The sequence below is a fragment of the Neovison vison genome, chromosome 7, assembly GCF_020171115.1.
Source record: "Neovison vison isolate M4711 chromosome 7, ASM_NN_V1, whole genome shotgun sequence".
Taxonomy (NCBI): domain Eukaryota; kingdom Metazoa; phylum Chordata; class Mammalia; order Carnivora; family Mustelidae; genus Neogale; species Neogale vison.
This window is the reverse complement of record NC_058097.1, coordinates 100,978,444-101,005,277: the sequence shown is the minus strand read 5'-3', so window position 1 is coordinate 101,005,277 and position 26,834 is coordinate 100,978,444. Positions and strand designations below refer to the sequence as shown.

The 26,834-nt window shown below is 47.3% G+C and overlaps 1 protein-coding gene across 2 annotated transcripts; it reads left to right on the top strand.

Moving 5' to 3' along the window:
- Positions 1–1,447: 1,447 nt before the first annotated feature.
- BIRC2 (baculoviral IAP repeat containing 2) lies at positions 1,448–26,573 on the top strand. 2 transcript variants are annotated; one of them, XM_044257780.1, is made up of 9 exons: positions 1,448–1,548; positions 2,260–4,388; positions 4,481–4,580; positions 8,404–8,482; positions 9,296–9,344; positions 24,541–24,783; positions 25,444–25,521; positions 25,785–25,826; positions 25,934–26,573. In XM_044257780.1, exons 2-9 carry the CDS (start codon positions 3,491–3,493, stop codon positions 26,125–26,127), a joined length of 1,683 nt encoding a protein of 560 aa, XP_044113715.1. In that variant the 5' UTR covers positions 1,448–1,548; positions 2,260–3,490; the 3' UTR covers positions 26,128–26,573. The 2 variants fall into 2 exon arrangements, with proteins under 2 accessions (XP_044113715.1, XP_044113714.1); XM_044257779.1 differs by having other exon boundaries at positions 1,449–1,548; positions 25,267–25,521.
- Positions 26,574–26,834: the final 261 nt, after the last annotated feature.

The window sequence follows — 26,834 nt, the reverse complement described above, 5'->3', positions numbered from 1 at the left end:
TCGCGGAGCCTCGGCGTCCGGCCTGTCCCCTGGTGCACACAGGTCGGTGACCGCGTGTTTCTGCGGAGGCCGGTCTGGGCCGGGAGCCTAGCGTGGCAGAGCAACGCTCCTTCCCGCAGCGGCGGTGAGGGCGCGGACGGCCGAGGCTCACAGGCCGGGAAGCAGGTTTCGCCCCCATTCCTGCCTTCAGGGCTTTCACCCGCATAACTTCCTCACGTTTTAACAGGTCACTGTCTGCGTCCATCTTCCTTCGCGGCGACTAGCTTAGCCCACTTCCCGGCCTCCAACCCTCTTGTCGCAGACGTGACCCGCGTCCCACCGAACTCATTCCCACTGTGCGGGTTCGTCGGTCCGTCCTCGGGCCCCCCGGGACCGATCCAGCCGCCGCGGCTGCATCCCGGAAGCTGGGCCCAGAGGACGAGTCCCTTCCCACCGGCCCGTCTCCCTCTGCTCGTCCGGGACCCCGCGCTCCCCAGGACCGTGGCCAGGGCCGCAACGCGACCTCCGCCGCCGTGCACCCCGCGGGCCGGGCCTGCGGATGCGAGGCCGAGCGCAGCGAGCGGACCCGGATCCGCACGGCCGCGCGACGGAAGGCCGCGGCGCGAACTCGGGACGCCACGTTACTCCGTGGGGTGTTCACGGCTCGGCGCCCCGAAGCGCGGAGGAAGCGCGTCTTCGTCCTCGGGGCCTCCTGGTCACGGCCAGAGCTGAGCGCGCCGCCGGCCCGACTCACAGCGAACCGCTTTCTCCGTGTACCCTCCCCCCATGGAAGGTTCTGGAACTTCCCGAGCAGCGGCGCCGAGCGCCCGGCGGCCTCCCGGTCTAGCCCCGGAGCCGCGCCCCGCGCAGCAGCGACCGCCGCGGGCCCTCGGGCTCGGCCGGCAGGGCCGGAAGCCGGCACGGGGTTCCCCGGCCGCCCCGCCTCTGGAAATTTCTGAGGCGTCGGCCCCGGACTACCCCCGCCCCGAGGACGGCGCTCGGCGCTGCCACCCCGCGGGGCCGCCGCCCCCGTCCCTGCCGCCGGGCGGACGCCGACCGAGTGACGGCGGAGCGGGCGCGACTCTCCAGACGCGACACAGGCCCGGCTGTGACCGACTTGAATCAGCGCCGCCAGCCGGCCGCAGCCCTTCCCGCGCGCAGGCGCCCAGAGCGCAGGCGCAGACGCCGGCACCGCCCCGGAGGGAGTCCGCGAGGCGGGGCGGAGCGCGGCGCTCCCGCTGGCTTCCCGACAGTCCGACCCCGCGGCCCGGGACGTGTGGCCACGGTGAGGCGCCGAGGCAGAAAGACAGCTGCTGCGCCGGCAACGGGACGGCCCCGCCCACCGAGGAAGTCTCGTCCGGTCGCTCTGTGACGCAGAATCTCGGCGCCCTGGCGCGGCGTTGACGTCTGCGTGCGCCCGTGCGCGTCAGCGCGTGCCCCGCCTGGGCGAGGGCTCGGGACGCCGGAGCCGCGCCGGCCGGCCGCATCTCCGGGGGGGGCGCCGCGGTTCGCGCTCGGGGAGGCCGCCGGCTGTCGCGCTGTGTCCGCGAGTACTGCACCGGCCCCGCGGTGAGTGTGGGTCCTTTGCGGGCCCGGGTCAGCGGCGCCGGCGGGCGGGGAGGGACGGGCGGAGGCCGCGGCCCTTCGGCCGGACGCGGGGGCATGGGCGCGGCGGGCTGCGGGCTCCCCCGGTCGCGGACGCTTCTCGTCGGGGTTTCAGGGCCGAGCTGTGCGGGGGCCGGGCCGGCGCGCGCACCGGATCCCGCTCTCGCCGCGTCTCCGCAGGGCGTGCAGCCGGTTCCCGGGCGCGGGAGGGGTCGGAGGATCCCTGCGCCGCCGGACGGCCGACCCCTGGGCCCACCGCCCGGGCCTCACCGCCCGGGGCCCGTGGCCGAGGCGGGCGTGCGCGCTGGCTCCTCGCGGCTCCCGGGACTTCGCGTTGGTGAGCGGCTGACGCCTGTCGCTCCTGGTCACTTGCCTGCCGCCGGGCCCACCTGCGGCGCGCACGCGGCCCTTCTGCCCGCTGACCGCCGGGCCGAGTCGCCAGGGGAGGGGGCGGGAGCGAGGGCGCTGCCGGGGAGGACGTGTCGGCCGCCCGCGGAGGTGGACGGCTTTAAAACGTGCGGTGACTGCCGCCGGGGCTGCGGTGCATCGGCCTGTAGAAGGTCGTGCTGACCCGGTTTTGGACTTAAGTCGCCGTGCACGGCACTGGGTATGCCGGGGTTCGTTCTCGGTACCGGGAAAGCGCGGCTTTCTGAAGCGGCCTTCTTTTTTTTTCAGATTCACAGCCTGGAAGAGCCCGTCTTTGTCCTCATTTCTTTCCCGGGCAGTGATAAACCCCATTATGGAGACGCAGGAACTTTATAAAGGGAAATAGCGGGAATGCTGCGGAGTGTAATTTTGTGTGTGAAGTGCAGTCTGAAAGGGGCAGGCGTCTGAAGAAGGGAGGCCAGTGGGGTTAGCTGTTGGCTTAGTGTGCGCCAACGATTCTGTTCGTCATAGTTCCTCCTGTGTGAGGACACTGGGAAGGATGCGCTGTGTCCGGTTCAGCTGATTTCTCTTTACAAAATGAATGACTTAGGTACATGATGTTTAAAGACAAGCTATTTAATCTTTAAAGGCGGTGCTAAAGTTCCTGTTGTGGAAAGTTTATGGTTAAATGGTTTATGAAGAGCGTACTTTCAGTCGAGCCCGTCTAACCGGTGTGCAGAGCGAGGAGGGCAGGCGGACCATGATGCTGCCGGGAGTGGGAACAGATACGGTATTTAACAAAGGTGGAAGAGTTAGCACTTAGCTTCAAGCAGAATCTGTTTGACATACACACTAAAACAGGTGTAGGTTCAGCAAAGCTGTGGGTGTTGATGTCCGCAGAAGCTGCCCTTGTAGCTAGTACAACCCGCTTAAGTAAATACCGTGGCGATAACCTGTGTGAAACTGGCCTTCAGATAGATAATCTGACCCTAAGAAGACTTTAATTCATGTTTGCTAGAGTAAAACGAGTTTAAAAAAAAAAAAAAAAACCATATAAAGGGCTTCAAAGAAACCTGTATATAGTTTTTCCCACTTGTAGCATAATCAGTAATTGGCTTGATGAATACGCCTTGTAGCTTGTAACTAAAAGCATAGTAAAAGCATAATTTAAGTACCCTATAAGTTTTTAGAATTTTGGGAATATCGGCCTCAAAACATCAAGAAGTTTTAGCATATTTCCGTAAATGTGCCAGTTTCTTTCAGGCCTTATATTAATATTACACCAAGTAATGAGCCGTTAGCCGTTGTATTACTAAGAGTTAATCTGAAACAGAACTAGATGTTATCCTGGTAATTTAGGATAGACCTTCATCCCACCTGAGTGTAAACTCAGGCGTAAATCCCATAAAGAAGGTGTAGTGAATTTTACTAAGTAGGAGCCTTTTGTTTGATTCTTCTGTGTGGTAAAGGAACTAATTTCATGTGAAGAGAAGAGAAATTTCATGTGAAGGTTTTTGGCCATTAAAAAGTAAAATCGCTCATGCACAAAACTATTTGCCAGAGACTTCTCCCAGGTTCTTCATGTCAGAGAATTAAGAGTACCATGGAAGATAGCACGATCTTACCAAATCAGACAATTGGCAACAAACAGAAAATAAAATATGACTTTTCATGTGAACTCTATAGAATGTCTACATACTCAACATTCCCCAGCGGCGTTCCCGTCTCAGAGAGGAGTCTGGCCCGGGCTGGTTTTTACTACACTGGTGTGAATGACAAGGTCAAATGCTTCTGTTGTGGCCTGATGCTGGACAACTGGAAACCTGGAGACAATCCTGTTGAAAAGCACAAACAGCTCTATCCTAGCTGCAGTTTTATTCACAGTCTGGTCACTCTTACTAGCCGGGATTCCACCTTTAAGACGACTTCTCCAATGAGAAACAGTTCTCCACATTCATTATGTCCCACTTCGGAACATGGGGGCTCCTTCAGTGGTTCTCATGCTGACCTTGCACCGAGCCCTGCTAATCCTAGAGCAGTGGAAGACTTCTCCCCATTGAGGACTAACCCCTACAGTTATGCAATGAGTACTGAAGAGGCCAGATTTCTTACTTACCATATGTGGCCATTAACCTTTCTGTCACCATCAGACCTGGCAAGAGCTGGTTTTTACTATATAGGACCTGGAGACAAAGTCGCCTGCTTTGCCTGTGGTGGGACCCTGAGTAACTGGGAGCCAAAGGATGATGCGATGTCAGAACACCGCAGACATTTCCCCAACTGCCCGTTTTTGGAAAACTCTCTGGAGACGCTGCGGTTTAGCATTTCAAATCTGAGCATGCAGACACACGCGGCTCGACTGAGAACGTTCATGTACTGGCCGCCCAGCGTACCGGTTCGGCCTGAGCAGCTTGCAAGTGCTGGTTTCTATTACGTGGGTAAGAAACTCTCCTGTGGTTGTATGTTTTATCAGGTTCACTTTGTTTTACGTATTAGGATGTGTGTGTAAGTTCAGTCTTGTTTTCTTTAGGTCGCAATGATGATGTCAAATGCTTTTGTTGTGATGGTGGCTTACGGTGTTGGGAGTCTGGAGACGACCCGTGGGTGGAGCACGCCAAGTGGTTTCCAAGGTAACTGTTTTGAAAGGTATTACTGCCCCAGACTGTGCTTACAAGAGGCAGGTGTGCTTGCAGAATTTAGGTTACATTTCAGTGTTACAAAGCTGCTTTTATGCTGTTGGGAAATTGGCCCTAGAAAGCACTAAATCTAAGGCCTCTGGTTCAGCGGGGGAGCATGTGACTCTCGGTCTGGGGACCGTTGAACTGCACGTTGGCTGTAGAGGTTACTTAATAACTTAAAATACACCCGAATTTTCATGTTCATTGTTTTGATAAAAATGTTTTAGAATGTTCTCTTTCCTTTTGTAAGCCGTGTATCAGGATATAATATAACTTGCTGTGATTTTTAAAAAAAAGATTTGCTTAATTGAGAGAGGGAGAGAATGCTAACAGCGGGATGGGCAGGGAGGGGAGAAGACAAGCCGACTGGGTGCTGGGCTGGATCTTGGGCTGGATCCCAGGACCCTGAGACCATGACCTGATCACGAGTCAGATGCCTAATCACCTGAGCCACCCAGGTGCCCCTAACTTTAGTTTATTCTTGAGGACTCATTTATAATTATGGCCATATGTTTTATCTGTAGCGTTCCCAGTTTTGCTTTAAAGAAATCTTAAGGGTTACAAAGATGTATAAAATTGCACGAAACAAAATAGTTGGAAAGAGAAAAGGAGAATAAGAAGGGACATAAAATGATCTAGAAAAAGGCAAATATAAAAATGCATATAACGAAAGCTGATTAAATCTGATTATAATTGTAAGTTATTTTTTTCTGTACGGTTTATCTTGTGATAAGATCTTGTGATGTCTTAGTCACTGTGTTTCTAGCAGTATGTCCTGTTTTCTTTTGTAGCCTACAAAGAATTGAGAGGCAGTATTGTTCGTGGAAAAAGAATTAGAAATGCTTCATTTTTGAGGAGCTGTGTGAACTTGGACTAGTCTTGTGACCTATTTGAAACTGTGCTTATCTGTATAGTGGCGTTGGGCTAGATCGTTTTTTTTAAATTGTGAAAAAGAAAAAACCAAAATTTACCATTTTAACCGTTTCTAAGCTTATTGTTCTGTGGCATTAAGTACATTCACATTGTTCCTCCGTCTTTACTAGCAGACTTTCTCCTCTTCCCAAGCTTATTATACTCATCACAGGAACTCCCCATACCTACCCACCACCCCAGCCGCCACGGTTCTCCTTTCTGTCTGTCTGAGTCTGACTAGGTATCTCCCATCGGTGGGATCATACAGGGCAGTGTTTTGACCTGTGAGCACCTTTCATAATGACGAGGAATCTCTTGAACCCCTTCAGGAAATTAAAACATATTTTTGTCGGTTTTTTTTTTTTACATAAACTTGAAGTATTATGGATCAATACATTGTTAAAAGTTGTGTTTTAAAATTTTATCTTTTTTTTAAAAAGATTTTATTTATTTATTTGACAGAGAGAGCGCACAAGTAGGCAGAGAGGCAGGCAGAGAGAGGCGGGGAAGCAGGCTCCCCGCTGAGCAGAGAGCCCAATGCAGGGCTCGATCCCAGTGGCCTGAGCCAAAGGCAGAGGCTTCAACCCACTGAGCCACCCAGGCGCCCCTAAAATTTTATCTTTAATATTCATAATATAACAAGGTAAAATTTGACTTTCTAATTCTTAAAGTGACGTATTGTTTAGATTACTTAGGAAAATGTATTTTGTCAGAATTTTAAATGACTTGATTATGCTTGGCTCTATGGGATTGGGTGCATAAAATTTGAAATTTTAATAACAGTATTAGAAAGACAAAAATACATTTTCAGCTCCGGGGTTGGAATTACTGCATTTTGTCCTTTATAAAACAAAAGAAAACAAAGTCGTGGTTTATTTCCATCATTTGTGTTTTGTTGAAATGGTTAAATAAGGGAAAAAGGCTTAGGGTGCTTTGTGTGAACACTTTGGAAAGCAGCAAATGTCAATTGTGGATAATCTTTAATCTCAGTAAATGGAAAACCAGAATGGATAATTGTTATCAGTGTATTTACTTGTCCTGTGTTTGAGGGCCGACTGGAGGATGTTTCAGATGCTGGAGATGTAACAGTGATGAAGACAATGATCTCTTTCCTTACTGAACTTCTTAGAGGAGGGGCGATATATGAGCCAGGGCTCATTGTACTTTCTTTAATCATAATGAATGTAAATTAACCGGTCCCAGAGCAAAAATAATTAAAAACCGTATGACGACTGAGAACATCGTGAGAATAAGCTGTTTTATCTCCGTGACAGACTGAAGTCATGCGCATGCTTCCGTGGTCCCTGCTGATTCTGGCCAGTCAGTGGTTGAAGAGCATTTGGATTGTTTCCAGCTTGGAGCGATAAGCATAGAGCTACTGTAAACATTGATAAACAGTTGTGACAGATGTTTTCATTTGGCTTGAAGACCAGCTAGGCGTGGGATAGATGGGTTGTGAGGCAAGTTTTCACTTCCTACGAAGTGCTGTGTTGTTTTCTTAAGCGGCTGTGCTGTTGTAGGTTTCTGCCGGCAGCCCGTGAGCTCTCCCAGTGTCCCACATCCTTCCTTAACTGTAACTGGATCATCATTTTAGTGTGGCCATCACAGAAGGTGTGCCCTAACGCCTCTCTGCGCTTTTAAGTAGCATTTCCTTAATGAGTAATGACGGTGAGCGGCTTATTTGCCTTCTACATATCTTCTTTGGTAAAGTCTCCAAATCTTCTGCCCATTTTAAAGTTTTTTTTAATTACTAAGTTTTGAGAGTTCTTAGAACATTCTGGATACACGTTCTTTAACAGGTGTGTTTTGCTACCTTTGAGTTTGTGACTTGTCTTTTCATTGTTGTAACAGTGGCTGTTGAGGATGTCATTGTATCAGTTTTATTTTGTGTGGATTATGCTTCTGGTCTCTAGCTGAGGGATCTAAGGAAGAAAAGATTTTTCTGTTGTCTTCTAGAAGTTGCACTGTGTGATGTTGAATATCAGCTCTGATTCATTCTTAGTTTCTGCTCGCAGCTGGGCATGGGTGGAGGCTCGTTTTTGCGGGTTGGTGCTGAGCTGTGGTTAGTAGTTTAATGAGCTACCGAAGGGATAAAATGGAAGTTGCCGTTCAGTGAGCTTCTTGGAAGGCTTTCAAGCAGCTCTGGGAGTCGTTGAACAAGTGTTTGGGAAACACCATCATTATGCATAGAGATGAAAATATTTCTCTGTTTTGGAAGGAGGGTTTGTGCTTCATTGGTAATGGAAGAGGGATCCCTGAGAAAGATAAGCGGTTATGTTGTGAAAGATCCCATGTGAGGAATACTAATCACAGCTTTTGAAACTATGTGAAGCCCCAAAAGTAAATTGTCTGAACAGCATTTTTCAAGTTTTAGCTTGTGCTCCTTTGAGGTCTAAACCCTTTTCTTGATACTTGTTAATGTGATTAAGTAGAGGATGGCAGAATGCATCAATACGTAGTAAGAGTTAGTGTTTTATGAGGATTTTTTTTTTTTTTAAAGATTTTATTTATTTGAGAGAGAGAGACAGTGAGAGAGAGCACGAGCGAGGAGAAGGTCAGAGAGCGAAGCAGACTCCCCATGGAGCTGGGAGCCTGATGCGGGACTCGATCCCGGGACTCCAGGATCACGCCCTGAGCCGAAGGCAGTCGTCCAACCAACTGAGCCACCCAGGCGTCCCTGTTTTATGAGGATTTTTAAGGATTTTTTTTCCTGCTTAATACATATGTGTACTAGGTTGTGATGTAAAATGTTAATACTGTGGGGCACAGAGTTTGAAACCCACTTTTCTAGAAAATCAGGTTTTTTTGGTTTTTTTTTTTTTTAGGTATAAAACACTTCACAAGTAATTTTCATCTTTTATAGGTGTGAGTTCTTGATACGCATGAAAGGGCAGGACTTTGTTGATGAGATTCAAGCTCGATACCCTCATCTTCTTGAGCAGGTGAGTAAGTTCTTATACTTGTCAACGCTGAATTCTAAATGAAAATGTCAAAGAATATTATTAAGAGTAATATTCACATGTGTATTTTCTTAACATTGTGTTTTCTTATTAAGTATGGTTAATTGCTTTATACCCAATTAATGAGACCTTTAATTTTTACTTTTGTAACTACCTTGCTTATTCAGGGCTTTAAAAAAAAAATTTTTAGGGGGCACTGGGTGGCTTATTGAGCATCCAGTTTTGGTTTTGGCTCAAGTCATGATCTCAGAGTTCTGGGATTAAGCCTCGTGCTGGGCTCCCTGCTCACGGGGAGCATATTTGAGATTCTCTCTCCCCCCTGCCCTCCCCCTGCTCACTTGCTCTCTCTAAATGAATAAACTTAAAAAAAAAAAAAAAAAAGATTTCTTGCTTTCAGCATTCTGAAAAATCAGTTTCCCAGTGTGCAGATTTGTGGTGGGATTGGAGGAGGATTGGTAGTGTCTCCTTCATCTTTTCTAGAAAAATAAACAAAAACAACTTGTTAGGACTTTGGAGCCTCTGGGAGTGATCCAGCTGAAATATCTTTTAAATGGAATGAGGAACCATTAATTCTTCCCCCTTCCCTGAAATTAGAGAAGTACTTGAACTCTGTTTGGAAGTAGGTAAAGTTTAAGGGGATTTTTTGATGATGAAGGTATAACAGAGCAAAGTAAGTATATAAATTGCCTAGTTTTCAGAAGAGTGTATGTGTTACTGGAGGTAAACTTATCCTATTGCTCTATTTAAGGTTGAGATTTTTTAATTTTACCTATTAATTTTTCTCTTGTTTCATAGCTTTTGTCAACATCAGATACTCCTGGAGATGAAAATCCTGATCCACCAAGTACGTATGAAAGTATTCCAGATGTAGAATGGGAATTTTTATAAGAATGTTAAGCATAAAAGTATATAAACAGAGGGTTTGATTTCTGAGGACATAGGAAAAAGTGCTGGGAAGTTAACTAATATTATGTATCTCTGAAGACTCAGGATGCTTATACAGCGTTTTAGCAAGTCTGCTAAACATTGTTCTTCAATGCTGACCTTCCAAGTGGGGAACCGGCCATATGCAGAAGAGAAGTGACCATCACAGATAGCTCAGGGAATATCAGATGAGAAGTGTGAACATCCGCCGTCCAAAGAGGACAAATTTCCTATAAGCCAGTATGTTTGGAAAGGGCTAGTTGATGGATGATTTAAGAATTGGGCTAGATGTTAGCTGTTCATTAGGTGTGTACTATTTTAGGCAAGGATAGGAAATAGAGCTGGTTAGAACTTAGTTCTGGCCCCATCTGGCATATAGTTAGTGTATGTAATTGATGTGTGTTGGGTGTCCAAAGTGAGATGGCCATGCACCATTTCTTTTTTTTTTTTTTTTTTTTTAAAGATTTTATTTATTTATTTGACAGAGAGAGAGATTACAAATAGGCAGTGAGGCAGGCAGAGAGAGAGAGGAGGAAGCAGGCTCCCCGCTGAGCAGAGAGCCCGATGCGGGACTCGATCCCAGGACCCTGAGATCATGACCTGAGCTGAAGGCAGCGGCTTAACCCACTGAGCCACCCAGGCGCCCGCCATGCACCATTTCTTGGCATACACCACGCTCAGATGATTCCGAGTGGTGTTGGGATTTGGAATTGGTTTTGACGCAGTAACTACCTCCCGTGTGCTGGAACTGGAAAAGGCATCAGGGCTCGCCGCTCTTGATATACATGTATGACCAGGTTTTCCATGGGCCACACTGTGCAGATCCCTAGTACAGGGACTGTCACATTTTTTTCTCTTTGAAAGTTTCTGTGCTCTCTTCCGTAACTCACAACTCATAATCTTGCATTACTGAGGAAATAGACACACTCAGGAGAGAGCTGCTCCCATTTCCTCCCAGCAAAGCCACCAGTCTGAGATGTGTCCATACTACTCACCTTTCTGTTTGTTTCATGAAGGAACCAAGACCAGCTTTTCTCCTTGTCTTTTGTCCTCTGAATCTCAAGCCTCCTGCCAGTATCAGAATATTGCTTTGGCAGTGCTCAGCCCCTTCTGTTTCCATAGCATCAGGTTTTCAGTCTCCAGAATATTTATTTCAGTGTATGAACCTGACGCACTGTAGCCAGTCCCCAAAAGACCCTTCCTTGAGTCCATGTCATCTTCTAGCTGTTGCCTCACTTCTTTGCTTCCCTTTACAATAAAATGTGTAGAAAGATTTATCTGTGCTTACTTTATTTCTTTTCTATTCTTTCTTGAACTCTACTAAAAAGTGCTCCTGTCAGGGTCACCAAGAACCCACCACCTTCGTAAAGCCACTGCTTGACCTGGTACCCACAGACAGTTGAGTCTTTATCTCATCCTCCCCGAGCTTTATTGGGATAGAATTCCCATATGATGCTATGTAACTTTAAGAAGTGACGTGATTGATACACATATATTGCTAAATGATTATCATGTTAAGATTAACACATCATTCGCCTCACATAATTTTACTTTTATTATGTAGTAAGAATATTTAAGATTTACTCTTTGTAACTTCCAGGTGTGTGATCCAATACTGTAATCTGTGCCCAGCACACTGGATATTAGATTCTCAGAACTTACTCCTCTGATGAAGTCTGTCCATGTTATTGCAAGTGGCAAGGTTTCCTCCTTTTTTATGGGTAAATAATATTTGGCGCATATTACCACGTTTTCTTTTTTCAGGTCTGCTGATGAGCACTAGGGGTTGTTCTCATGGTTGCTGTGGCGAATCGTGCTGCAGTGAACATGGGAACGCAGAAAAACTTCCAGAAAGTGGTTTTGTTTCCTTTTGATAAATACACAGAAGTGAGATTGCTGGATCATAGGGACGTTTGTTTTTCCTTTAAAAAAATTTTTAGATTGATTTTAGCATGTGTTTGCAAGCAGGAGGAGGGGGTACAGAGGGAGAGGGAGAGGCGGAGACTCTCAAGCAGACTCCTGCCAGTGCAGAGCCTGACACTGGGCTTGATCTCGCGACCCTGAGATTATGACCCAAGGTGAAACCAAGAATCAGATGTTGAACTGACTGAGCAACCCAGGTGCCCTGGGAAGTTCTAGTGTCAATGTTTTGAGCAACCTCCATACTATTTTCCACAGTGGCTGAATTACTTTACATGTCTCCCAGTGGTGGAAGAGGCTTCCCCTTTCCCTGCTTTGTCAGCATTTGTTTCTTGGGCTGATGATTGTAGCCGTTCGGACAGGTGTCAGGTATAGTTTCTCACTGTGGTTTTGGTTTGTGCTTTTTTGATGATGAGTGACATGATGTTGAACATCTTTTCATGTGTTTTGGCCATTTGTATGTCTTCTTTGGGAAAATGTTGCTCATGTTTTCTCTCCGTTGTTTAGTTGGGTTATTGGTTTTTTGGAGAGTTGAGTTTTAGAAGTTTTTTGTATATTTTTGTATATTATTATACAAATGTATATTAGTATAAATGTATATTAGTATATATTTCTACTAACCGTTTATCAGGTAAGTCATTTGCAGATATTTTCTCTCATTGTGAAGGTTGCCTTTTAGTTTTTGTAGATTGGTTCCTTTGCTGTGCAGAAGTTTTATATCTTGCTGAAGTCCCAGTAGTTCATTTTTGCTTTTGTCACTGGAAGCAAGGGTGCTTCCAGTGACATTTCTAGTAGGAAGTTGCTGTGGCTGATGTCAGGTTGCTGCCTGTGTTCTCCTCTAGGACCTTGATGGATTCCTGTCTCACATTGAGGCCTTTCATCCATTTTGAGTCTATTTTCATGTGTGGTGTCAGAGAATGGTCCATTTTCATTCTTCTGCATATGGCTATCAGTGTTCCCAGCACCATTTATTGAAGAGTCTTTTTTCCATTGGACATTCTTTTCTGGTTTGTTGAAGGTTAGCTGACCATAGAGTTGAGGGTCCATTTCCAGGCTCTCTCTTCTGTTCCATTGATCTGTGTGTCTATTTTTGTGCCAGTACCATACTGTCCTGATGATTGTGATACAGCTTAAAGTCCAGAATTGGGATGCCACCAGATTTGGTTTTCTTTTTCAACATTCCTTTGGCTATTTGGGGTCTTTTCTGGTTCTTCTTCTTTTTTTGTTTTTAAGATTGTATTTATTTATTTGACACAGAGAGAGCACAAGTAGGCAGAGTGAGGGGGAAGCAGACTCCCGTCAAGCAGAGAACCCAATGTGAGGCTTGATCCCAGGACCCCGAGATCATGACCTGAGCCAAAGGCAGAGGCTTAACCCACTGAGGTTCCCAGGCGCCCCTCTTTTCTGGTTCTATACAAATTTTAGGGTTGGTTGGTCTAGCTCTGTAAAAAAATGCTGGTGGTAGGGGCGCCTGGGTGGCTCAGTGGGTTAAAGCCTCTGCCTTCGGCTCAGGTCATGATCTCAGGGTCCTGGGATCGAGCCCCATATTGGTCTCTCTGCTCAGCAGGGAGCCTGCGTTCTCCCTCTCTCTCTGCCTCCCTCTCTGCCTACTTGTGAACTCTGTCTGTCAAATAAATAAATCTTAAAAAAAAAAAAAATGCTGGTGGTATTTTGATAGGGACGGCATTGGAAGTGTAGATTGCTTTGGGTAGCACAGACATTTTCACTCTGTTTGTTTTTCCAGTCCCTGAGAATGGAATGTCTTTTCATCTCTCTGTGTCTTCCTCAGTGTCGTGCATGAGTGTTTTGTAGTTTCTAGAGTACAGATCCTTTACCTCTCTGGTTAGGTTAATTCCTCGATATCTTACGGTTTTTGTTGCAGTTATAAATGGGATCAGCTCCTTGATTTCTCTTTCTGCTCCATTATTGGTGTATGAAAATGTAACAGATTTCTTTATGTTGATTTTTTTTTTAAACTTCTGTTCTATCAGGTTTTTGGTGGAGTCTTTCAGGTTTTCTATATAGAGTATCATGTCACCTGCAAATAGTGAAAGTTTGACTTTTTAATGCTGATTTGGATGCCCTTTATTTCCTTTTGTTGTCCGACTGCTGAGGCTAAGATTTCCAGTTCTGTGTTAAATAGTAACAGTGAGAGTAGACACCCCTGTCTTGTTCCTGACCTTAGAGGAAAAGCTCTGAGGGTACTAGCTGTGGGTTTTTCATACGGGGCCTTTATGATGTTTGAAGTATGTTCCCGCTAAACCTTTGCTGAGGGTTTTTATCACGAGTGATGCGCTTTGTCAGGTGCTTTTTCTGCATCTGTTAGGGTCTTAACTCTCTGCCTTCAGGATCTCGCTGATTAATTTGCGAATGTTGAACCACTCTTGCAGCCCAGGAGTGAGTGCTACTTGATTGTGGTGAATGAGTTGAATGTCCTGTTGGATTGTTTGCTAGTATTCTGTTGAGGATTTTTACATCCATGTTCATCAGGGCTCTTGACCTGTAGTTTTCCTTTCTGGTGGGGTCTTTGTCTGGTTTTGCTATCAGGGTTATGCTGGCCTCATAGAATGAATTTGAAAGTTTTCCTTCCTTTCTTTTTTCTTTTTTTGGACTGGTTGAGGAGAATAGATATTAACTCTTTAAATGTTTGGGAGAATTCCCCTGGGAAGCCATCCAACCCTGGACTTGTGTGTGTTGAGGGGATTTTTGATTGCTGATTCAATTTCTTTGCTGTTACAGGTCTGGTCAAGTTTCCTATTCTTCCTGTTTTAGTTTTGGTAATTTATGTGTTTCTAGGAGTTTATCCATTTCTTCTAGGCTGTCCAGTGTGGTGGCGTGTAGTTTTTCATAATACTCTCTTATGCCTGCATTTTTGTGGCGGTGTGATTTCTCTCATCGTGATGAATTTGGGTCTTTTCTCTTTTTTGGTAAGTGTGGCTAGGGGTTTACCAAATTCTGCTCTCAGTTTCATTTATCTGTTCTAGGTGTTGTTTTTTGTTTTTACTTTTTCTATCATTTATTTCTGCTCTAATCTTAATATTTTCCTCCTTTTGGCTTTAGACTTCCTTTTTTCTCTCCAGCTCCTTTAGGTGTAAGATTAGGTTTTGTATCTGAGACTTTTCTTGTTTCATGACGTAGGCCTGTATTGCTGCATATGTCCCTCTTAGGACCACCTTTGCTTCATCCCAAAGGCTTTGGACCATTGTGTTCATTTTCATGTTTCCATGGAGTCTTCTATTTCTTTGATTTCCCGGTTGACCCATTCATTCCTTAGCTGCATGTTGTTTAATCTCCATGTATTTGTGGTTTTTCAAAATTTTTTCTTGTGGTTGACTTCAAGTTTCATAGTCTTGTGGTCTGATAATATGCAGGTATGATCTTGGTCTTTCTGTACTTGTTGAGGCCAGATTTATGACCCAAGATGTGATCTGTTCTGGAGAATGTCCCGTGTGCACTCGAGAAGAATGTATATTCCGTGGTTTTAGGATGGAACGTTCTGAATATGTTTGTGATGTCCACCTGGTCCAGTGTGTCATTCGAAGCCATTGTTTCCTTATTTTCTGCTTTGATGATCTGCCCCTTGATGTGAGTGGGGATGTTAAAGCTCCTGCTCTCACTGTGTCATTATCATTGGGTTTCTTTGTTAGTTCTGAATTGTTTTGTGTATTTGGCTGCTCCCAAGTTGGGGGCATAGATATTTACAATTGTTAGATCTTGGTGGACAGATGCACGACTGAAGATATAGTGACCTTCTTTGTTTCTTGTTACAGTCTTTGGTTTACAGCCTAGTTTGTCTTATGAGTCTGGCTACTCGGGCTCTCTTTTGACATCTGCCAGCATAATAAATGGTTTTCCATCCTCTTGACTTTCAATCTGCAGGTGTTTAAGGTCTAAAATGTGTCTTTCTTAGGCAGCACATCAGTGGGTCTTGGTTTTTTTTTCTTTTTTAACCCATCCAGACACCATACGTCTTTGATTGGAGCATTTAGTCTATTTATATTCAGAGTAATTATTTATAGATTTGAATGTAGTGCTTTTTATTATTTGGTTTTTGTTTGTTTCTGGAGATTTTCTCTGTTCCTTTCTTGTATATCATTTTGATCTGTTCCACTCACAGAGGCCCTTTCAGTCGTATTTTTTGCAGGACTGACTTAATGACCATGACCTCCTTCGGTTTTGTCTGGGAAACGCTTCATCTCTCCTTCCATTCTGAAAGACGGCCTTGCTGGGTAGAGTATTCTTGGCTGCAGATTTTTCCCATTCAGCACAATGAATACATCATGCCATTCTCTTCTGGCCTGCCGGGTGTCTGTGGGGAATCTCAGCTCGCCTTTTGGGTCTTCCCTTGTAAATTAAGGGCTGCTTTTGTCCTGTTGCTTTTAAGACTTTCATTCACACTATGGTTTGCAAATTTTCCTACAGTGTATCTTGGTATTGGCCGGCTTTTACTGATTTCAGGGGAAATTCTCTGTACCTCCTGGATCTGGACGTCCCTTTGATTCCCCAGATTAGGGAAGTTTTCTCCTGGTAGTTCCTCACATAAATCTTCTGCCCCCTTTTCTCTTCTTCTGGAACTCCTGTCATACCAGTGTTAGGGTGTTTGATGGAGTCACTGAGTTCTCCAAGTGTATTCTTGTGTTTCTTTATTATTTTTTTAAGATTTTCTTGATCTGTTTGAGAGAGAGAGTGTGAGCCAGTGGCAGGGGCAGAGGGAGAGGAAGAAGCAGACCCCTCACTGAGCAGGGAGCCTGGTGCGGGACTAGATCCCAGGATCCTGGAATCATGACCCGACCTGAAGGCAGATGCTTAACGGTCTGAGCCACCAGGTGCCCCACCATAATTCTTTCTCTTTTGTTCAGCTTCATTATCTTCCGTTACTTTGTCTTCTGGATCAGATCATTCCTCTGCTGCTTCTGCCTTGCATCAGGCCTGTGTCCTGATCAGTTACTGCATTCTTCATCTCTCACTGATTCTGTTTTATTCTCTTATCTCTGTAGTGAGGGCTTCCCTGAAGTCTTCCGTTCATTTCTCAAGCCCAGTGAGTGTGCTTATGATTGTTGCTTTAAATTTCCCATCAGATGTTACTTACATCTGTTTTGCTTAGATCTCTGGCTGTGGCCTTACCTTGTTCTCTGATTTGGGATCAATTCCTCCTCCTTGGTATTTTGTCCAAGTCTCTCCCTCCTTCTCTGTGTTAGAAAAGCCTGTTACGTCTCTGCTCCTGAAAACAACAACCTTCTGAGGAAGAGGCCCTGCGGTGCCCAGGGCCCGGCGCTTCAGGGAGTGTCTCGGGTGTGCGCTGCGCGCGCTCTGCTGCTATGGTTTGGCTGCTCTGTCCTTCGGGCCAGCGGTCTGCACGGGCTTTCCTTGCCTGCTGTGGGCAGCATTTGGTCCCTGGCCCGAATGTGGTGAGTTTTAATGAGGTGCCCTCGGGTGTGTTTGTGACGTGAGACCTGTCCGCTCCTCCACCAGAACTGCGGCCTTGCAGAACTCCCTGGTTGGGAGACGCGGTGTGGGCAGGGGTTTCTGTTTGTCCCCTGCGACTGAGGCAAGTTTGACCGGGAAGGGGTTTCCCGGCAGTGTGTGGGGTGGGGCGTGGGACCCGGTATAAGCCGGGTACGCAGCCAGTGTGGGCGCTGTGCTGTTCACTGCAGGTGGGTCTGTGTTTATGCCGAGGGGCGGGGAGGGAAATGGGGCCAGCGGGTGCCTTTGTACCCAGAGAGGCGTCTCTGTAATGCTGCCTCTCCAAGAAGAGCAAGTAATCTCCCCCGCTGTGTGCTCCAGGCGTTTCTCAAGTGTTTCAGGTCACTGTTTCCGCACTGTCCGTCTCCAGGTTGTTTGCCCGCCTCCTCTCCAGCGGTAGGGCAGCACCTCCAGCCTCCAGCCCTGCCTGCCGAGGCTTTAGTCCTGGCTGGTTGCAGGAACTCGGGAAATTCAGCCCCTGTCATTTTCCCAGACTGTGCCTTTGGGGAAACACTCTCCCTGTGCGTCCCCTGTGTGTTCCTCCCTCCCCTTCCTTTGCAACCAGGGCTCCCTCCCCTCCTCAGCCCTGGTCTGTTTCTTCTCCCAGACCACATTTCCGCACTTGTACCTTCTTCAGTGTGGCTTCTTGTCTCCCTGGAATTGTGGGGTTTGTTTTCTCAGTTTTCAGGGTGATTTCTGGGGTATTTAGGATGACTTGATAGTTACCTGGCCGAGTTCAAGAGACAAGGTGAGCCTGAGGGTCCCCCCCAACCCCCTGCTCCACCACCGTTTCAGCTGTCTCTGCCCCTCCCCCCCCCACCCCCGTTGCGTGGCTGTGTTCATCAAGGATATTGGCCTGAAATGTCCTTAATCTGTCTTTTAGTTTCAGGGTGATCTGGCCTCATGAAATGATTCTGAGGTTGTTTCCTTCTCTGAAGTATTTTGAAAGAGTTTAAGAGGGATTGGTATTAATTCTTTTTAAAATCTTCAGTAGGATTCATCAGTGAAATCATCAGATTCCATATTTTTCGTTGTTGTGAGTTTTTTTTTTTTAAGATTTTATTTTACTTATTTGACAGACAGAGATCACAAATAGACAGGCAGGCAGAGAGAGGAGGGGAAGCAGGCTCCCCGCTGAGCAGAGGGCCCTATGCGGGGCTTGATCCCAGGACCCTGGGATCATGACCTGAGCTGAAGGCAGAGGCTTTAACCCACTGAGCCACCCAGGTGCCCCTTGTTGTGAGATTTTTGATGACTGATTTAGTTATCGTAGTTGTTACTGCTCTGTTCAGATCCTTTATTTTTACATGGTTTAGTCTAGGTTAAGGTGTGGGTTTTGTAGGAACTTATCCATTTCTTATATATCGTCCAGTTTCTTAGCGTGTAGTTACCCACAGTAGTCTTCTAGGACCTTCGGGATACTTGGTGCATCATCTGTAATGTCTCTAATTTTGTATGATTTCTCTCTTCTCCGGGTTGGTCCAGCTAGAGGTTTGTCAGTTTTATCTTTTCAAAAAATCCTAGTGTTCCATTGTTTTTTGTTTTGTTTTTGTTTTTTGGGGTTTTTTTGCTTTTGTTTTTACAGTTTCTGTGGCACTTATGTCTGTTTTAATCTTTAATATTTTCTTGCTTCTGCTCATCAGAGGCTTTGTTTGCATTTTTCATTTTTAATGTTTAAACTAGTAAAGTTTTCTTAAAATTCTAGGGTAGTTAATATGCTGTGTTACGTTAATTTCAGCTGTATGATATAATGATTCCGTATGTTACTCAGTTCTCATCAAGATGAGTGCATTTTAATCCCCTTCACCTGTTTATTCCATCTCTCCTCACCTTACTTTTCTGCTTTCTGGACATAAAAAGTAAAGTTTATTTATTTATTTATTTTTAAAGTTTTGCTTGTTTCCGTGCATGTGAGAGCTCATGTGGCAGGGCGGGGGCAGAGAGAATCTGAAGCATTCTCCCCACTGCACAGGGAGGCTGATTGGGGCTCGATCCCACGACCCTGAGACCATGACCTGAGCCAAATCCGAGTGTTGGATGCTTATCCAGCTGCCGCCCAGACATCCCAGAGAGCTTTCATTGTGCCTAATTTCGATATTTCTTGCTAAAAACTTCCCTCTCAGAACTGCTTTTGCTGCATCTGCTCAGTTTGGGCATGTCGTGTTTTTGTCCGTCTCGAGTACTTGCTGATGGCTTGTTGATACCCTGTCTGGTCCATTGGTGGCTCAGGAGCGTGTTTAATCTCCTGTATTTGTGACTTCGTTAGTTCGTGAGTTTCCTTTCTGTTACTGATTTTTAGTTTTATGCCTTTGTTGTAGGTGAAAAAGATACTTGATGTGATTTCCATATTTTCAGGTTGTTAAAGCCAGCTTCGAGGACAGGCTGAGATCTGTCCTGAGGGGACTGTTGGGCGAGAGCTTGAGAAGCGTGTGGGGTGCTGCCGGGTGACGTCCGCTCGGCGGAGTGTTGTGCAGGTCTGTGGTTTCCTTATGAACACTGCGGCTGGGTGTTTTGACCGAAGCTGAAAGTGGGCTCTGGAAGCCTCCTGCTTGTAGGTATTAGTCTTTTCTTCACTGTAGTTTTGTGAATATTTGCTTTAAACATTTTTTTTTTAAGATCACAAATAAGTATTTGTGTGTGAGAGAGAGGGAGAATCTCAAGCAGACAGCCCCCTGAGCGCAGAGCCTGATGCAGGGCTCGATCTCACAACCCTGAGATCGTGACGGAAGCTGAAATCAAAGAGTCGGCTTAACCGACGGATCCGCCCAGCTGCCCCTGGTTTAAATGCTAAGGCGCTCCGGTGGTGCGTGCACATGCACCTGTGCATCGGTGACGTCCTCTTGACGAGCTGACCCCTTCGTCCCTCTGTGGCAGCCACCTCCGTCTCCTCCCACCGATTTTTGACCACGAGTCTGACTTGTTAGGTAGCCACTCTTCAGCTCTTGGTTGCCCTTTGCATGGGATTTTCCATCCCTTTTATTTTCATCCTGCCAGACGGAGTCTCCTTTGGAGGCTTATTGTTGGGTCTCGTTTCTTTAAATGTATTTAGCCATTCTGTGTCTTTTGATTAGAGAATGTAGTCCATTTGTGTTTTAAAGTAATTACTAGTCCTCTGGAGACTTACTACGATTTTTTCCCCTAGTTCTTTGTTCATTTCTTCCCCTCACGCTGTAATCCTTGACTGACTGCTGTAGTAGTGTGCTTTAGTTCCTTTGCTTTACATCTTGTGTGTCTACTCTAGGTTTTGTGTTTGTGTTCACCTGGATGTTCATGTAAAGCATCTTAAGAGGGCTGGTAACAGCTCACTTCTCTTCACCGCGCAGTTTGCCTGTTGATGTCCAACTTCTGATACGGGTCCGTCTAACAAGTTATTTCAGTTGTGGTTACTGAAGTTGTGGTTTCACTTCCATGCTGGAGGTACGGTACCAGGAGAAGGTATTCTGAATTGACTCCATATTTACCTTTGCCAAGAAGCTGTGCGCACTGGCGCGTGTTTCCCTGTTGCTGTGTAGTGTCCATTTCAGCTTGCAGAGAACCTGCTGGCATTGGTTTTAGGGCAGGTTTAATGTTGAATAACATCTTCAACTTTGGTTTTCTGGGAAGTCTGGTTTTTGTTTTTGTTTTTTGTTTTTTTTCATTTCTGAAGGATGGTTTTGTTGTTCTTGGTGTGGTTTTGTTTTCCGAGTCTGTCTCAGCTGGGCTGTACCATCTCTGCGGACCAGGGTGTGGAGAGGTTGAGGGTGTTTCTTGTATGTGAGCAGATGTTTTTTTCTTGCTGTTTTCAAAGTTCTCTCTTCAGCTCTGTCTTTTCATATTCACTATTACACATTTGAGAATAATGTTTGGGTTGATCATGCCTGTGGTTCTTTGCATTTACTGTTGCTGGAGAATACAGTAACAGAACTGGAAAATCTCTCCCATGATTTGGGAAGTTTTCAGCTGTTTCGTTTTTAAATAAACTTCGGCATTTTTCTTCTCTGGGACTCCTGTGACGTAGATGCTCATTTGTTTGCTGGTGTCTTGTAACTTCCACAGACTTTTCACTCTTTTATTCTTTTTTCTTTGTTGTTCTATAACTGCGTGATTTCAAATAATGTCCCTTTAGGTTCTCTGATTTTTTTCTTCGGTGTGGTCAAGTCACTTGTTGAAGCTCCTGACTCAGTTTTCCAGTTCTGTTCCAGGATTTCTCTTTGGTTCTTTTTTGTGGTTTCTGTGTATTAAACTTTTGAAATGTAGTTCATTTTTTTTAGTTGCCTACTTTTGTTTTCTTGAATTGCATTGAGTATAAGATGTTTGTTTAGTTTAGTTTGTTAGGCAGATTGTAGGTCTCCGTTTCTTGGTTTCCTTTGGTGTTGTCCTGTGGCCTGTTGTGCATGATTTGAGGAGCCTTTCATTGGTGTCTGAGCACGGGAGGAAAGAAACATCTCTTCTAGTCTTTACAGACTGGTTTTGGCAGATCAGAGACCTTTTCCTGTCTGTTCCCTTGGCGGGTGCCTGCTTAAAACCACTTGTGATGCTGTTGATTTGTCTGTGGGGGGATTTCCGGTTGGTGGGCTTATTGCCAGTGGTGCAGGCTGGCGTGGGTTCTGTCTGGTCCCCTATGGAGGACAGTACACCGTTCTGCAGGATGTGGGATATGGGTCCACAGTTGGGTCCTCAGGTGGCAGGGCTGTTACCAGATACGCAGACGGGTGTGGCCCCCTCTAGGTCTGTGGAAGGGCTGCTGTCTGGAGCAGAACGGGGCCCTGGACCCTGGCTGAGAGGGTCTGGAACGGAGCCCGGGGCTGTTTCTGGTTCTGCTGCCAAGATTGAGGTCTGCAGACCTGGCTTTGGAGGCACAGGTGGGCATGTCTCTGGCCATGTCTCTTGGTGGGGAGGAGTGCTTCCTGATGGTGTTTGGAGAAGCTGGAGCTTTGCAGGATCTCTAGAGGTGCAGACAAGGGTGTCCCTCCCTGGGTCCCAGCGCTGGTTGTGCTGCTGTGGACTGAGGCTGAGGCCTTTCAGGCGCTGCAGGTGTGCACTGGGCAGTGACTCCTGTTGCGTCCCTTTGCTAGCCGGACTGCTCGCAGATTGATGCTGGGATCGGCTGTCCGATTCTGCATTCTGACTGAATTTAGTGGGTTTACCTCCAGTGGCTCCCGGACCATGGTGGGATGCAGTTCTCAGGCAGTTTCAGTGTCGAGAGCTAGAACTGGAGTCTGTATGTCTATATGCCAAAGCACGGGTAGGCCTGGGTCTTTCTCATTCTTTTGTGTAGGGCGCTGGCGACAAGATCAAGTCTTACGGGCCTGTAGTCAAATCCTGAGGGGGTGGAGCTGTTCATGGGTCTGTAGCCAGACCCACTGTTGGCGAGCCAGCCTTCTGGGTTCAGGCCCGACTTGTTACAACAGTTCTCCTTGGCATCGGGCTCCGCTGGGGTTTCACATCTTCTGCCTGGATCTCAAAGCTTTCACAGAGGTGCTGTTGCTCACTGATGCATTCCAGATTGCTGTCGAGTTGCAGTACACGTGGGGGGCGTCGTACTTGGTCGCAATACACGTGGGGGGCGTCGTACTTGGTCGCAGTACACGTGGGGGGCGTCGTACTTGGTCGCAGTACACGTGGGGGGCGTCGTACTTGGTCGCAGTACACGTGGGGGGCGTCGTACTTGGTCGCAGTACACGTGGGGGGCGTCGTACTTGGTCGCAGTACACGTGGGGGGCCGTCGTACTTGGTCGCAGTACACGTGGGGGGCGTCGTACTTGGTCGCAGTACACGTGGGGGGCGTCGTACTTGGTCGCAGTACACGTGGGGGGCGTCGTACTTGGTCGCAGTACACGTGGGGGGCGTCGTACTTGGTCGCAGTACACGTGGGGGGCGTCGTACTTGGTCGCAGTACATGTGGGGGGCGTCGTACTTGGTAGTCTCGCTGACGTGACTCTCCTGCATCACCTTTCAGACACCTCCTTCGCCTGGCTTCCTGGACACCACCTTCATGGTTTTCCTCCGTTTCTCTGGTTGGTCATGAACAGTCTCTTTCGGTGGCTCCTTTTTCGAACCACAAATGATGGAGAACTCAACACTTGGCCCAGATTTACTTCTTCATTTCCTGAGCTCTAGGCTGGCATGGCCAGCTATATGTTTAAATCTCTACTTGATTATAATGGGTGTTTCCGAGTTAATGTGATCAGAGTAGACCTTTTCTCTCGTCTCTGATCGCTCCGACTTGTTCTTGTCTGGTCGTGCCCATCTCAGTTAATGGTAGCTGCCTGCTGAGGTCAGGAAGGTGACTCAGGCCAGGCAGCCTCCCACTCCTCTCTTTACTTGGTGTGTTTCATCCATCGGATGTCTTCTCGTCCCTGCCTTCCTGACAGCCCCGAATCTTCGTGCGTCTCCCCCGTCCACAGGGCACTGTGAGCCCAGTCCATGCTGCCATCCGTCTTCTGACGACCTGGCTGATCCCCTCATTGAATCTCATGAACGTTTATTACAAAGCTGCCAGAATCATTTTCTGAAAACACAGATCGGGTTTTACCGTTCTTTACTTCAAATGCCTGCCGAACATTCTAGCACACCTAGAGTGCCAGGGGAACTGGCAAGGCTGTACACGGTCTGGGGATTGCCCTCCTCACGGCTACTCACACTGTCTTGTTCTTTTTAATTTTCTTTTTAAGATTTTTAAAAGAATATTTGACAGAGGGAGCACGAGCAGGGGGAGCAGCAGGCAGAGAGAGGGAGAAGCAGGCTCTCCACTAAGTGGGGAGCCTGACGAGGGGCTCATTCCCAGGACCCCAGGATCATGACCTGAGCCGAATGCGGGCACTGAGCGACTGAGCCGCCCGGCGCCCCCCTTCCTAGTTCTTGAACGTCAGGAACTTGTCTCAGGGCTCTTGTGCCTGGGGCTGTCTTGCCCAGAAGATTTCTTTCAGAAGTTCCCCTGATTCACACGCTTGTCCTTGTGGTCTTGGTGCGGCCTCTGGCAGGCTGCTGCGGGCACGCTGTGCGGGTGTGTACTGGAACACTCTTCCAGTAGGGGGCAGTCTAGCGTCGTGAAGGATGACGTCTCTCGTGCTGTCCACCCAAGTGCCCTGTGGGGCAGCAGCGGCCCTGCTGCCAGAAGGTACTTCCCTGCTTGCCGTGTCCGCGGCCCTCATCCCTGCAGTTCGCCGTAGCCGCCGATACAGCCTTCTGTCCCTCAGAGGGTCGGGCGTCTGCTGGGAGCTCAGTCCTGTCTTGTTACTGTGGCATGGGGTGTGTTTTGCGCGAACTCTCCTCCACTTCGCTCTCCTTCCCGTCTGGGTTACTCCGGATCATCCGTCCGCCTCTCTGGATCCCGTTTCCCTGCAAGTCCAAACTGCTGCCAGCCCAGCGGAGTCTCTGCTGGTGTCTCCTGCTTTCCGGGGGCAGACCCGCCGTCCGGCAGCACATTTGTTCCCCGGAAGAACCGTGCATCAGAATTGTCTTGGGAATTGAAAAAGCCACGGGTTCCTACGCCCTGTCCTTAGAGAGTCTCTCACGAAGTGGGTTCCTAGATGTCGTGTCGGAAGTGATCTTTAAGACAGGGTATCCCCTTGTGCCACGCTCATGGATCCTCTCTGTTCACTCCTTGTTGGAATTCCAGGTAGTTGGTGCATAAAGCTCGCGGGCCTTACCAGGACATGAGCACACGAGAGTAAAGATTGTGCCATCGTCATGATTTTCTGTGTATTTTCACATTTGTGGAATTTAGCATTGGTACATGTCTTTTCAAATAGTTGTCCATTTTGGAGCTGGAGAAAGTTGTTCAGAAGACGCGGTCATGATGAACACGCCCGTGGTGGCGGCCGCCTTGGAGATGGGCTTCGGCAGGAGCCTGGTGAGGCAGACCGTGCAGAGGAAGATCCTGAGCACTGGGGAGAATTACAGGACCGTGAACGAGCTTGTGGTAGCGCTGCTAAATGCGGAAGATGAGTCCCGAGAGGAAGAGAAGGACCAGCAAACTGAAGAAATGGCGTCAGGTACTTGGGAATGTTAGTTGCCCGCCCTGTTCTGCGAGGCTCAGAGGACGGGCTTTGTTTAATTGACAGCTGGTGGGCATCAGGTAAGGGAGTCGGATGGAAGGGCTTATAGAACTGGCGTGAGGGGATGCAAGTGGAAGTGCGTTTCGTTCGTTCCGTGGGGGGAGGCACAGGGATTGTAAGTGTTAGTGCCCTTTCCAGTTCTGCTTTCTGGGGAACAGCAGGGTTTGAGGACTTTTAGAAATGACAGAAACAGAGATCCTTTGTGTTATGTGTACTGTATGATACGCCTTAGCTAAATCTTCCAGAAGTTTCCTGAGCGATAGGCATAAGATTAAGTGTGAACCAGTGATTCTGTGCTTTTTCAAGCTCCTCTTTAATGCCTAAATTGTTTGTAGACTTGGTTGTTAGTGACTATGTGTGTATAGTTGGAGCCCTTTAAAATCTAATGGATTTATTTTCTTTTTCCTTTTTTAAATGAAGATGATTTGTCATTAATTCGGAGGAATAGAATGGCTCTCTTTCAACAGTTGACTTGTGTGCTTCCTATCCTGGATAATCTTTTAAAGGCCAATGTAATTAATAAACAGGAACATGATATCATTAAACAAAAAACACAGATACCTTTGCAAGCAAGAGAACTGATTGATACCGTTTTAGTTAAAGGAAATGCTGCGGCCAACATCTTCAAAAGTTGCTTAAAAGAAATTGACTCCACGTTATACAGGAACTTATTTGGTGAGTTTTTGGTAAGATTATTTCAGAAATCTGTGGGTTTATGTTTGTGCTTCTGTTTAACAAACAAGGTAAATCGAATTAGCCGACTCTAGTGTGTACGTTTAACTAGTTCTAGAACCAGGGGCGTGCTCTCCTTGCCCGAGCAGTGTGACTGGGGCATTCGTGGTCTGTAGCCGGCCTCCGTGGTGTTCAGGAGATGAGGGGTGGGGGGCGCACTCTGGTCTTTGGGGGAATAATGCCTTTTGGTGTGTTTCTTTCCTCAGTGGACAAGAACATGAAGTATATTCCAACAGAAGACGTTTCAGGTAAAACAAAATGAAGACTTAAGACCAAAAGGAAATATTACTCCTTTTTTTTTTTGTCGGGAGGTGAAGTAGTAACCCGGTGTGACAGACTGTGCTGTTCCTGCTAGGTCTGTCGCTGGAGGAGCAACTGCGGCGGCTGCAGGAGGAGAGGACGTGCAAAGTGTGCATGGACAAGGAGGTGTCTGTCGTGTTCATCCCCTGCGGACACCTGGTCGTGTGCCAGGAGTGCGCCCCGTCTCTGAGAAAGTGCCCCATCTGCAGGGGCATAATTAAGGGCACCGTGCGTACCTTCCTCTCGTAGGAGTCTTCAGGGGATGGCCGAGCACTGGGAGCCGTCTGAGGTGGAGAGGAATTACTGGTTCTAAGATTAGGACGTTTGTGCTGGGTTCTGCTCCGCTGCTAGTGCTCGCTTCAGAAGGTTAATGTCCTAAGTCCCGTTTAATCTCCGGTTAGATGAGGGGGTTTGCGTGTGCGCGCAGGGAGAGGTTATGGGGGAGCCTTGGTGCCCTGAGGTGACACGTGACAAGGGCGTGTTGGGTGTTCTTTCTGGAAGCTCTGAGTGCGACCCGAGAGCGTGCTGTTGACAGGAACCGGACGGGAGCGCTGGGGTTCACCACAGTTACTGCGCCAAGTTCTTTTTGGTGTTTTTCACTTGTGTTATAAAATAAGGACTTTTTTCTTACTGATAAATAAGCTTTTCCCTAATTGGTGAGAAACCTCGTAATAAAATTCTTCAAGAAAACTGCATCATCATTTTCCTCCTGACTTAGAATGTATTTTCTTCTCCTGACTTAGAAAGTGTTTTTTCCATGCCTTAGTAGGGTTATCAGGGTTAAATGAGTTACTGTACAGTAATCTGTCCCTTTGTAAGCACGCAGATATTAGCTGTTAAAAGTGGAATTCTTAAAACAAATTACTAAGAAGTGTTCTTAGGGGCGCCTAGGGGGCTCAGTCGGTGAAGCATCTGCCTTTGGCTCAGGTCATGATCTTGGGGTTCTGGGGCCAAGC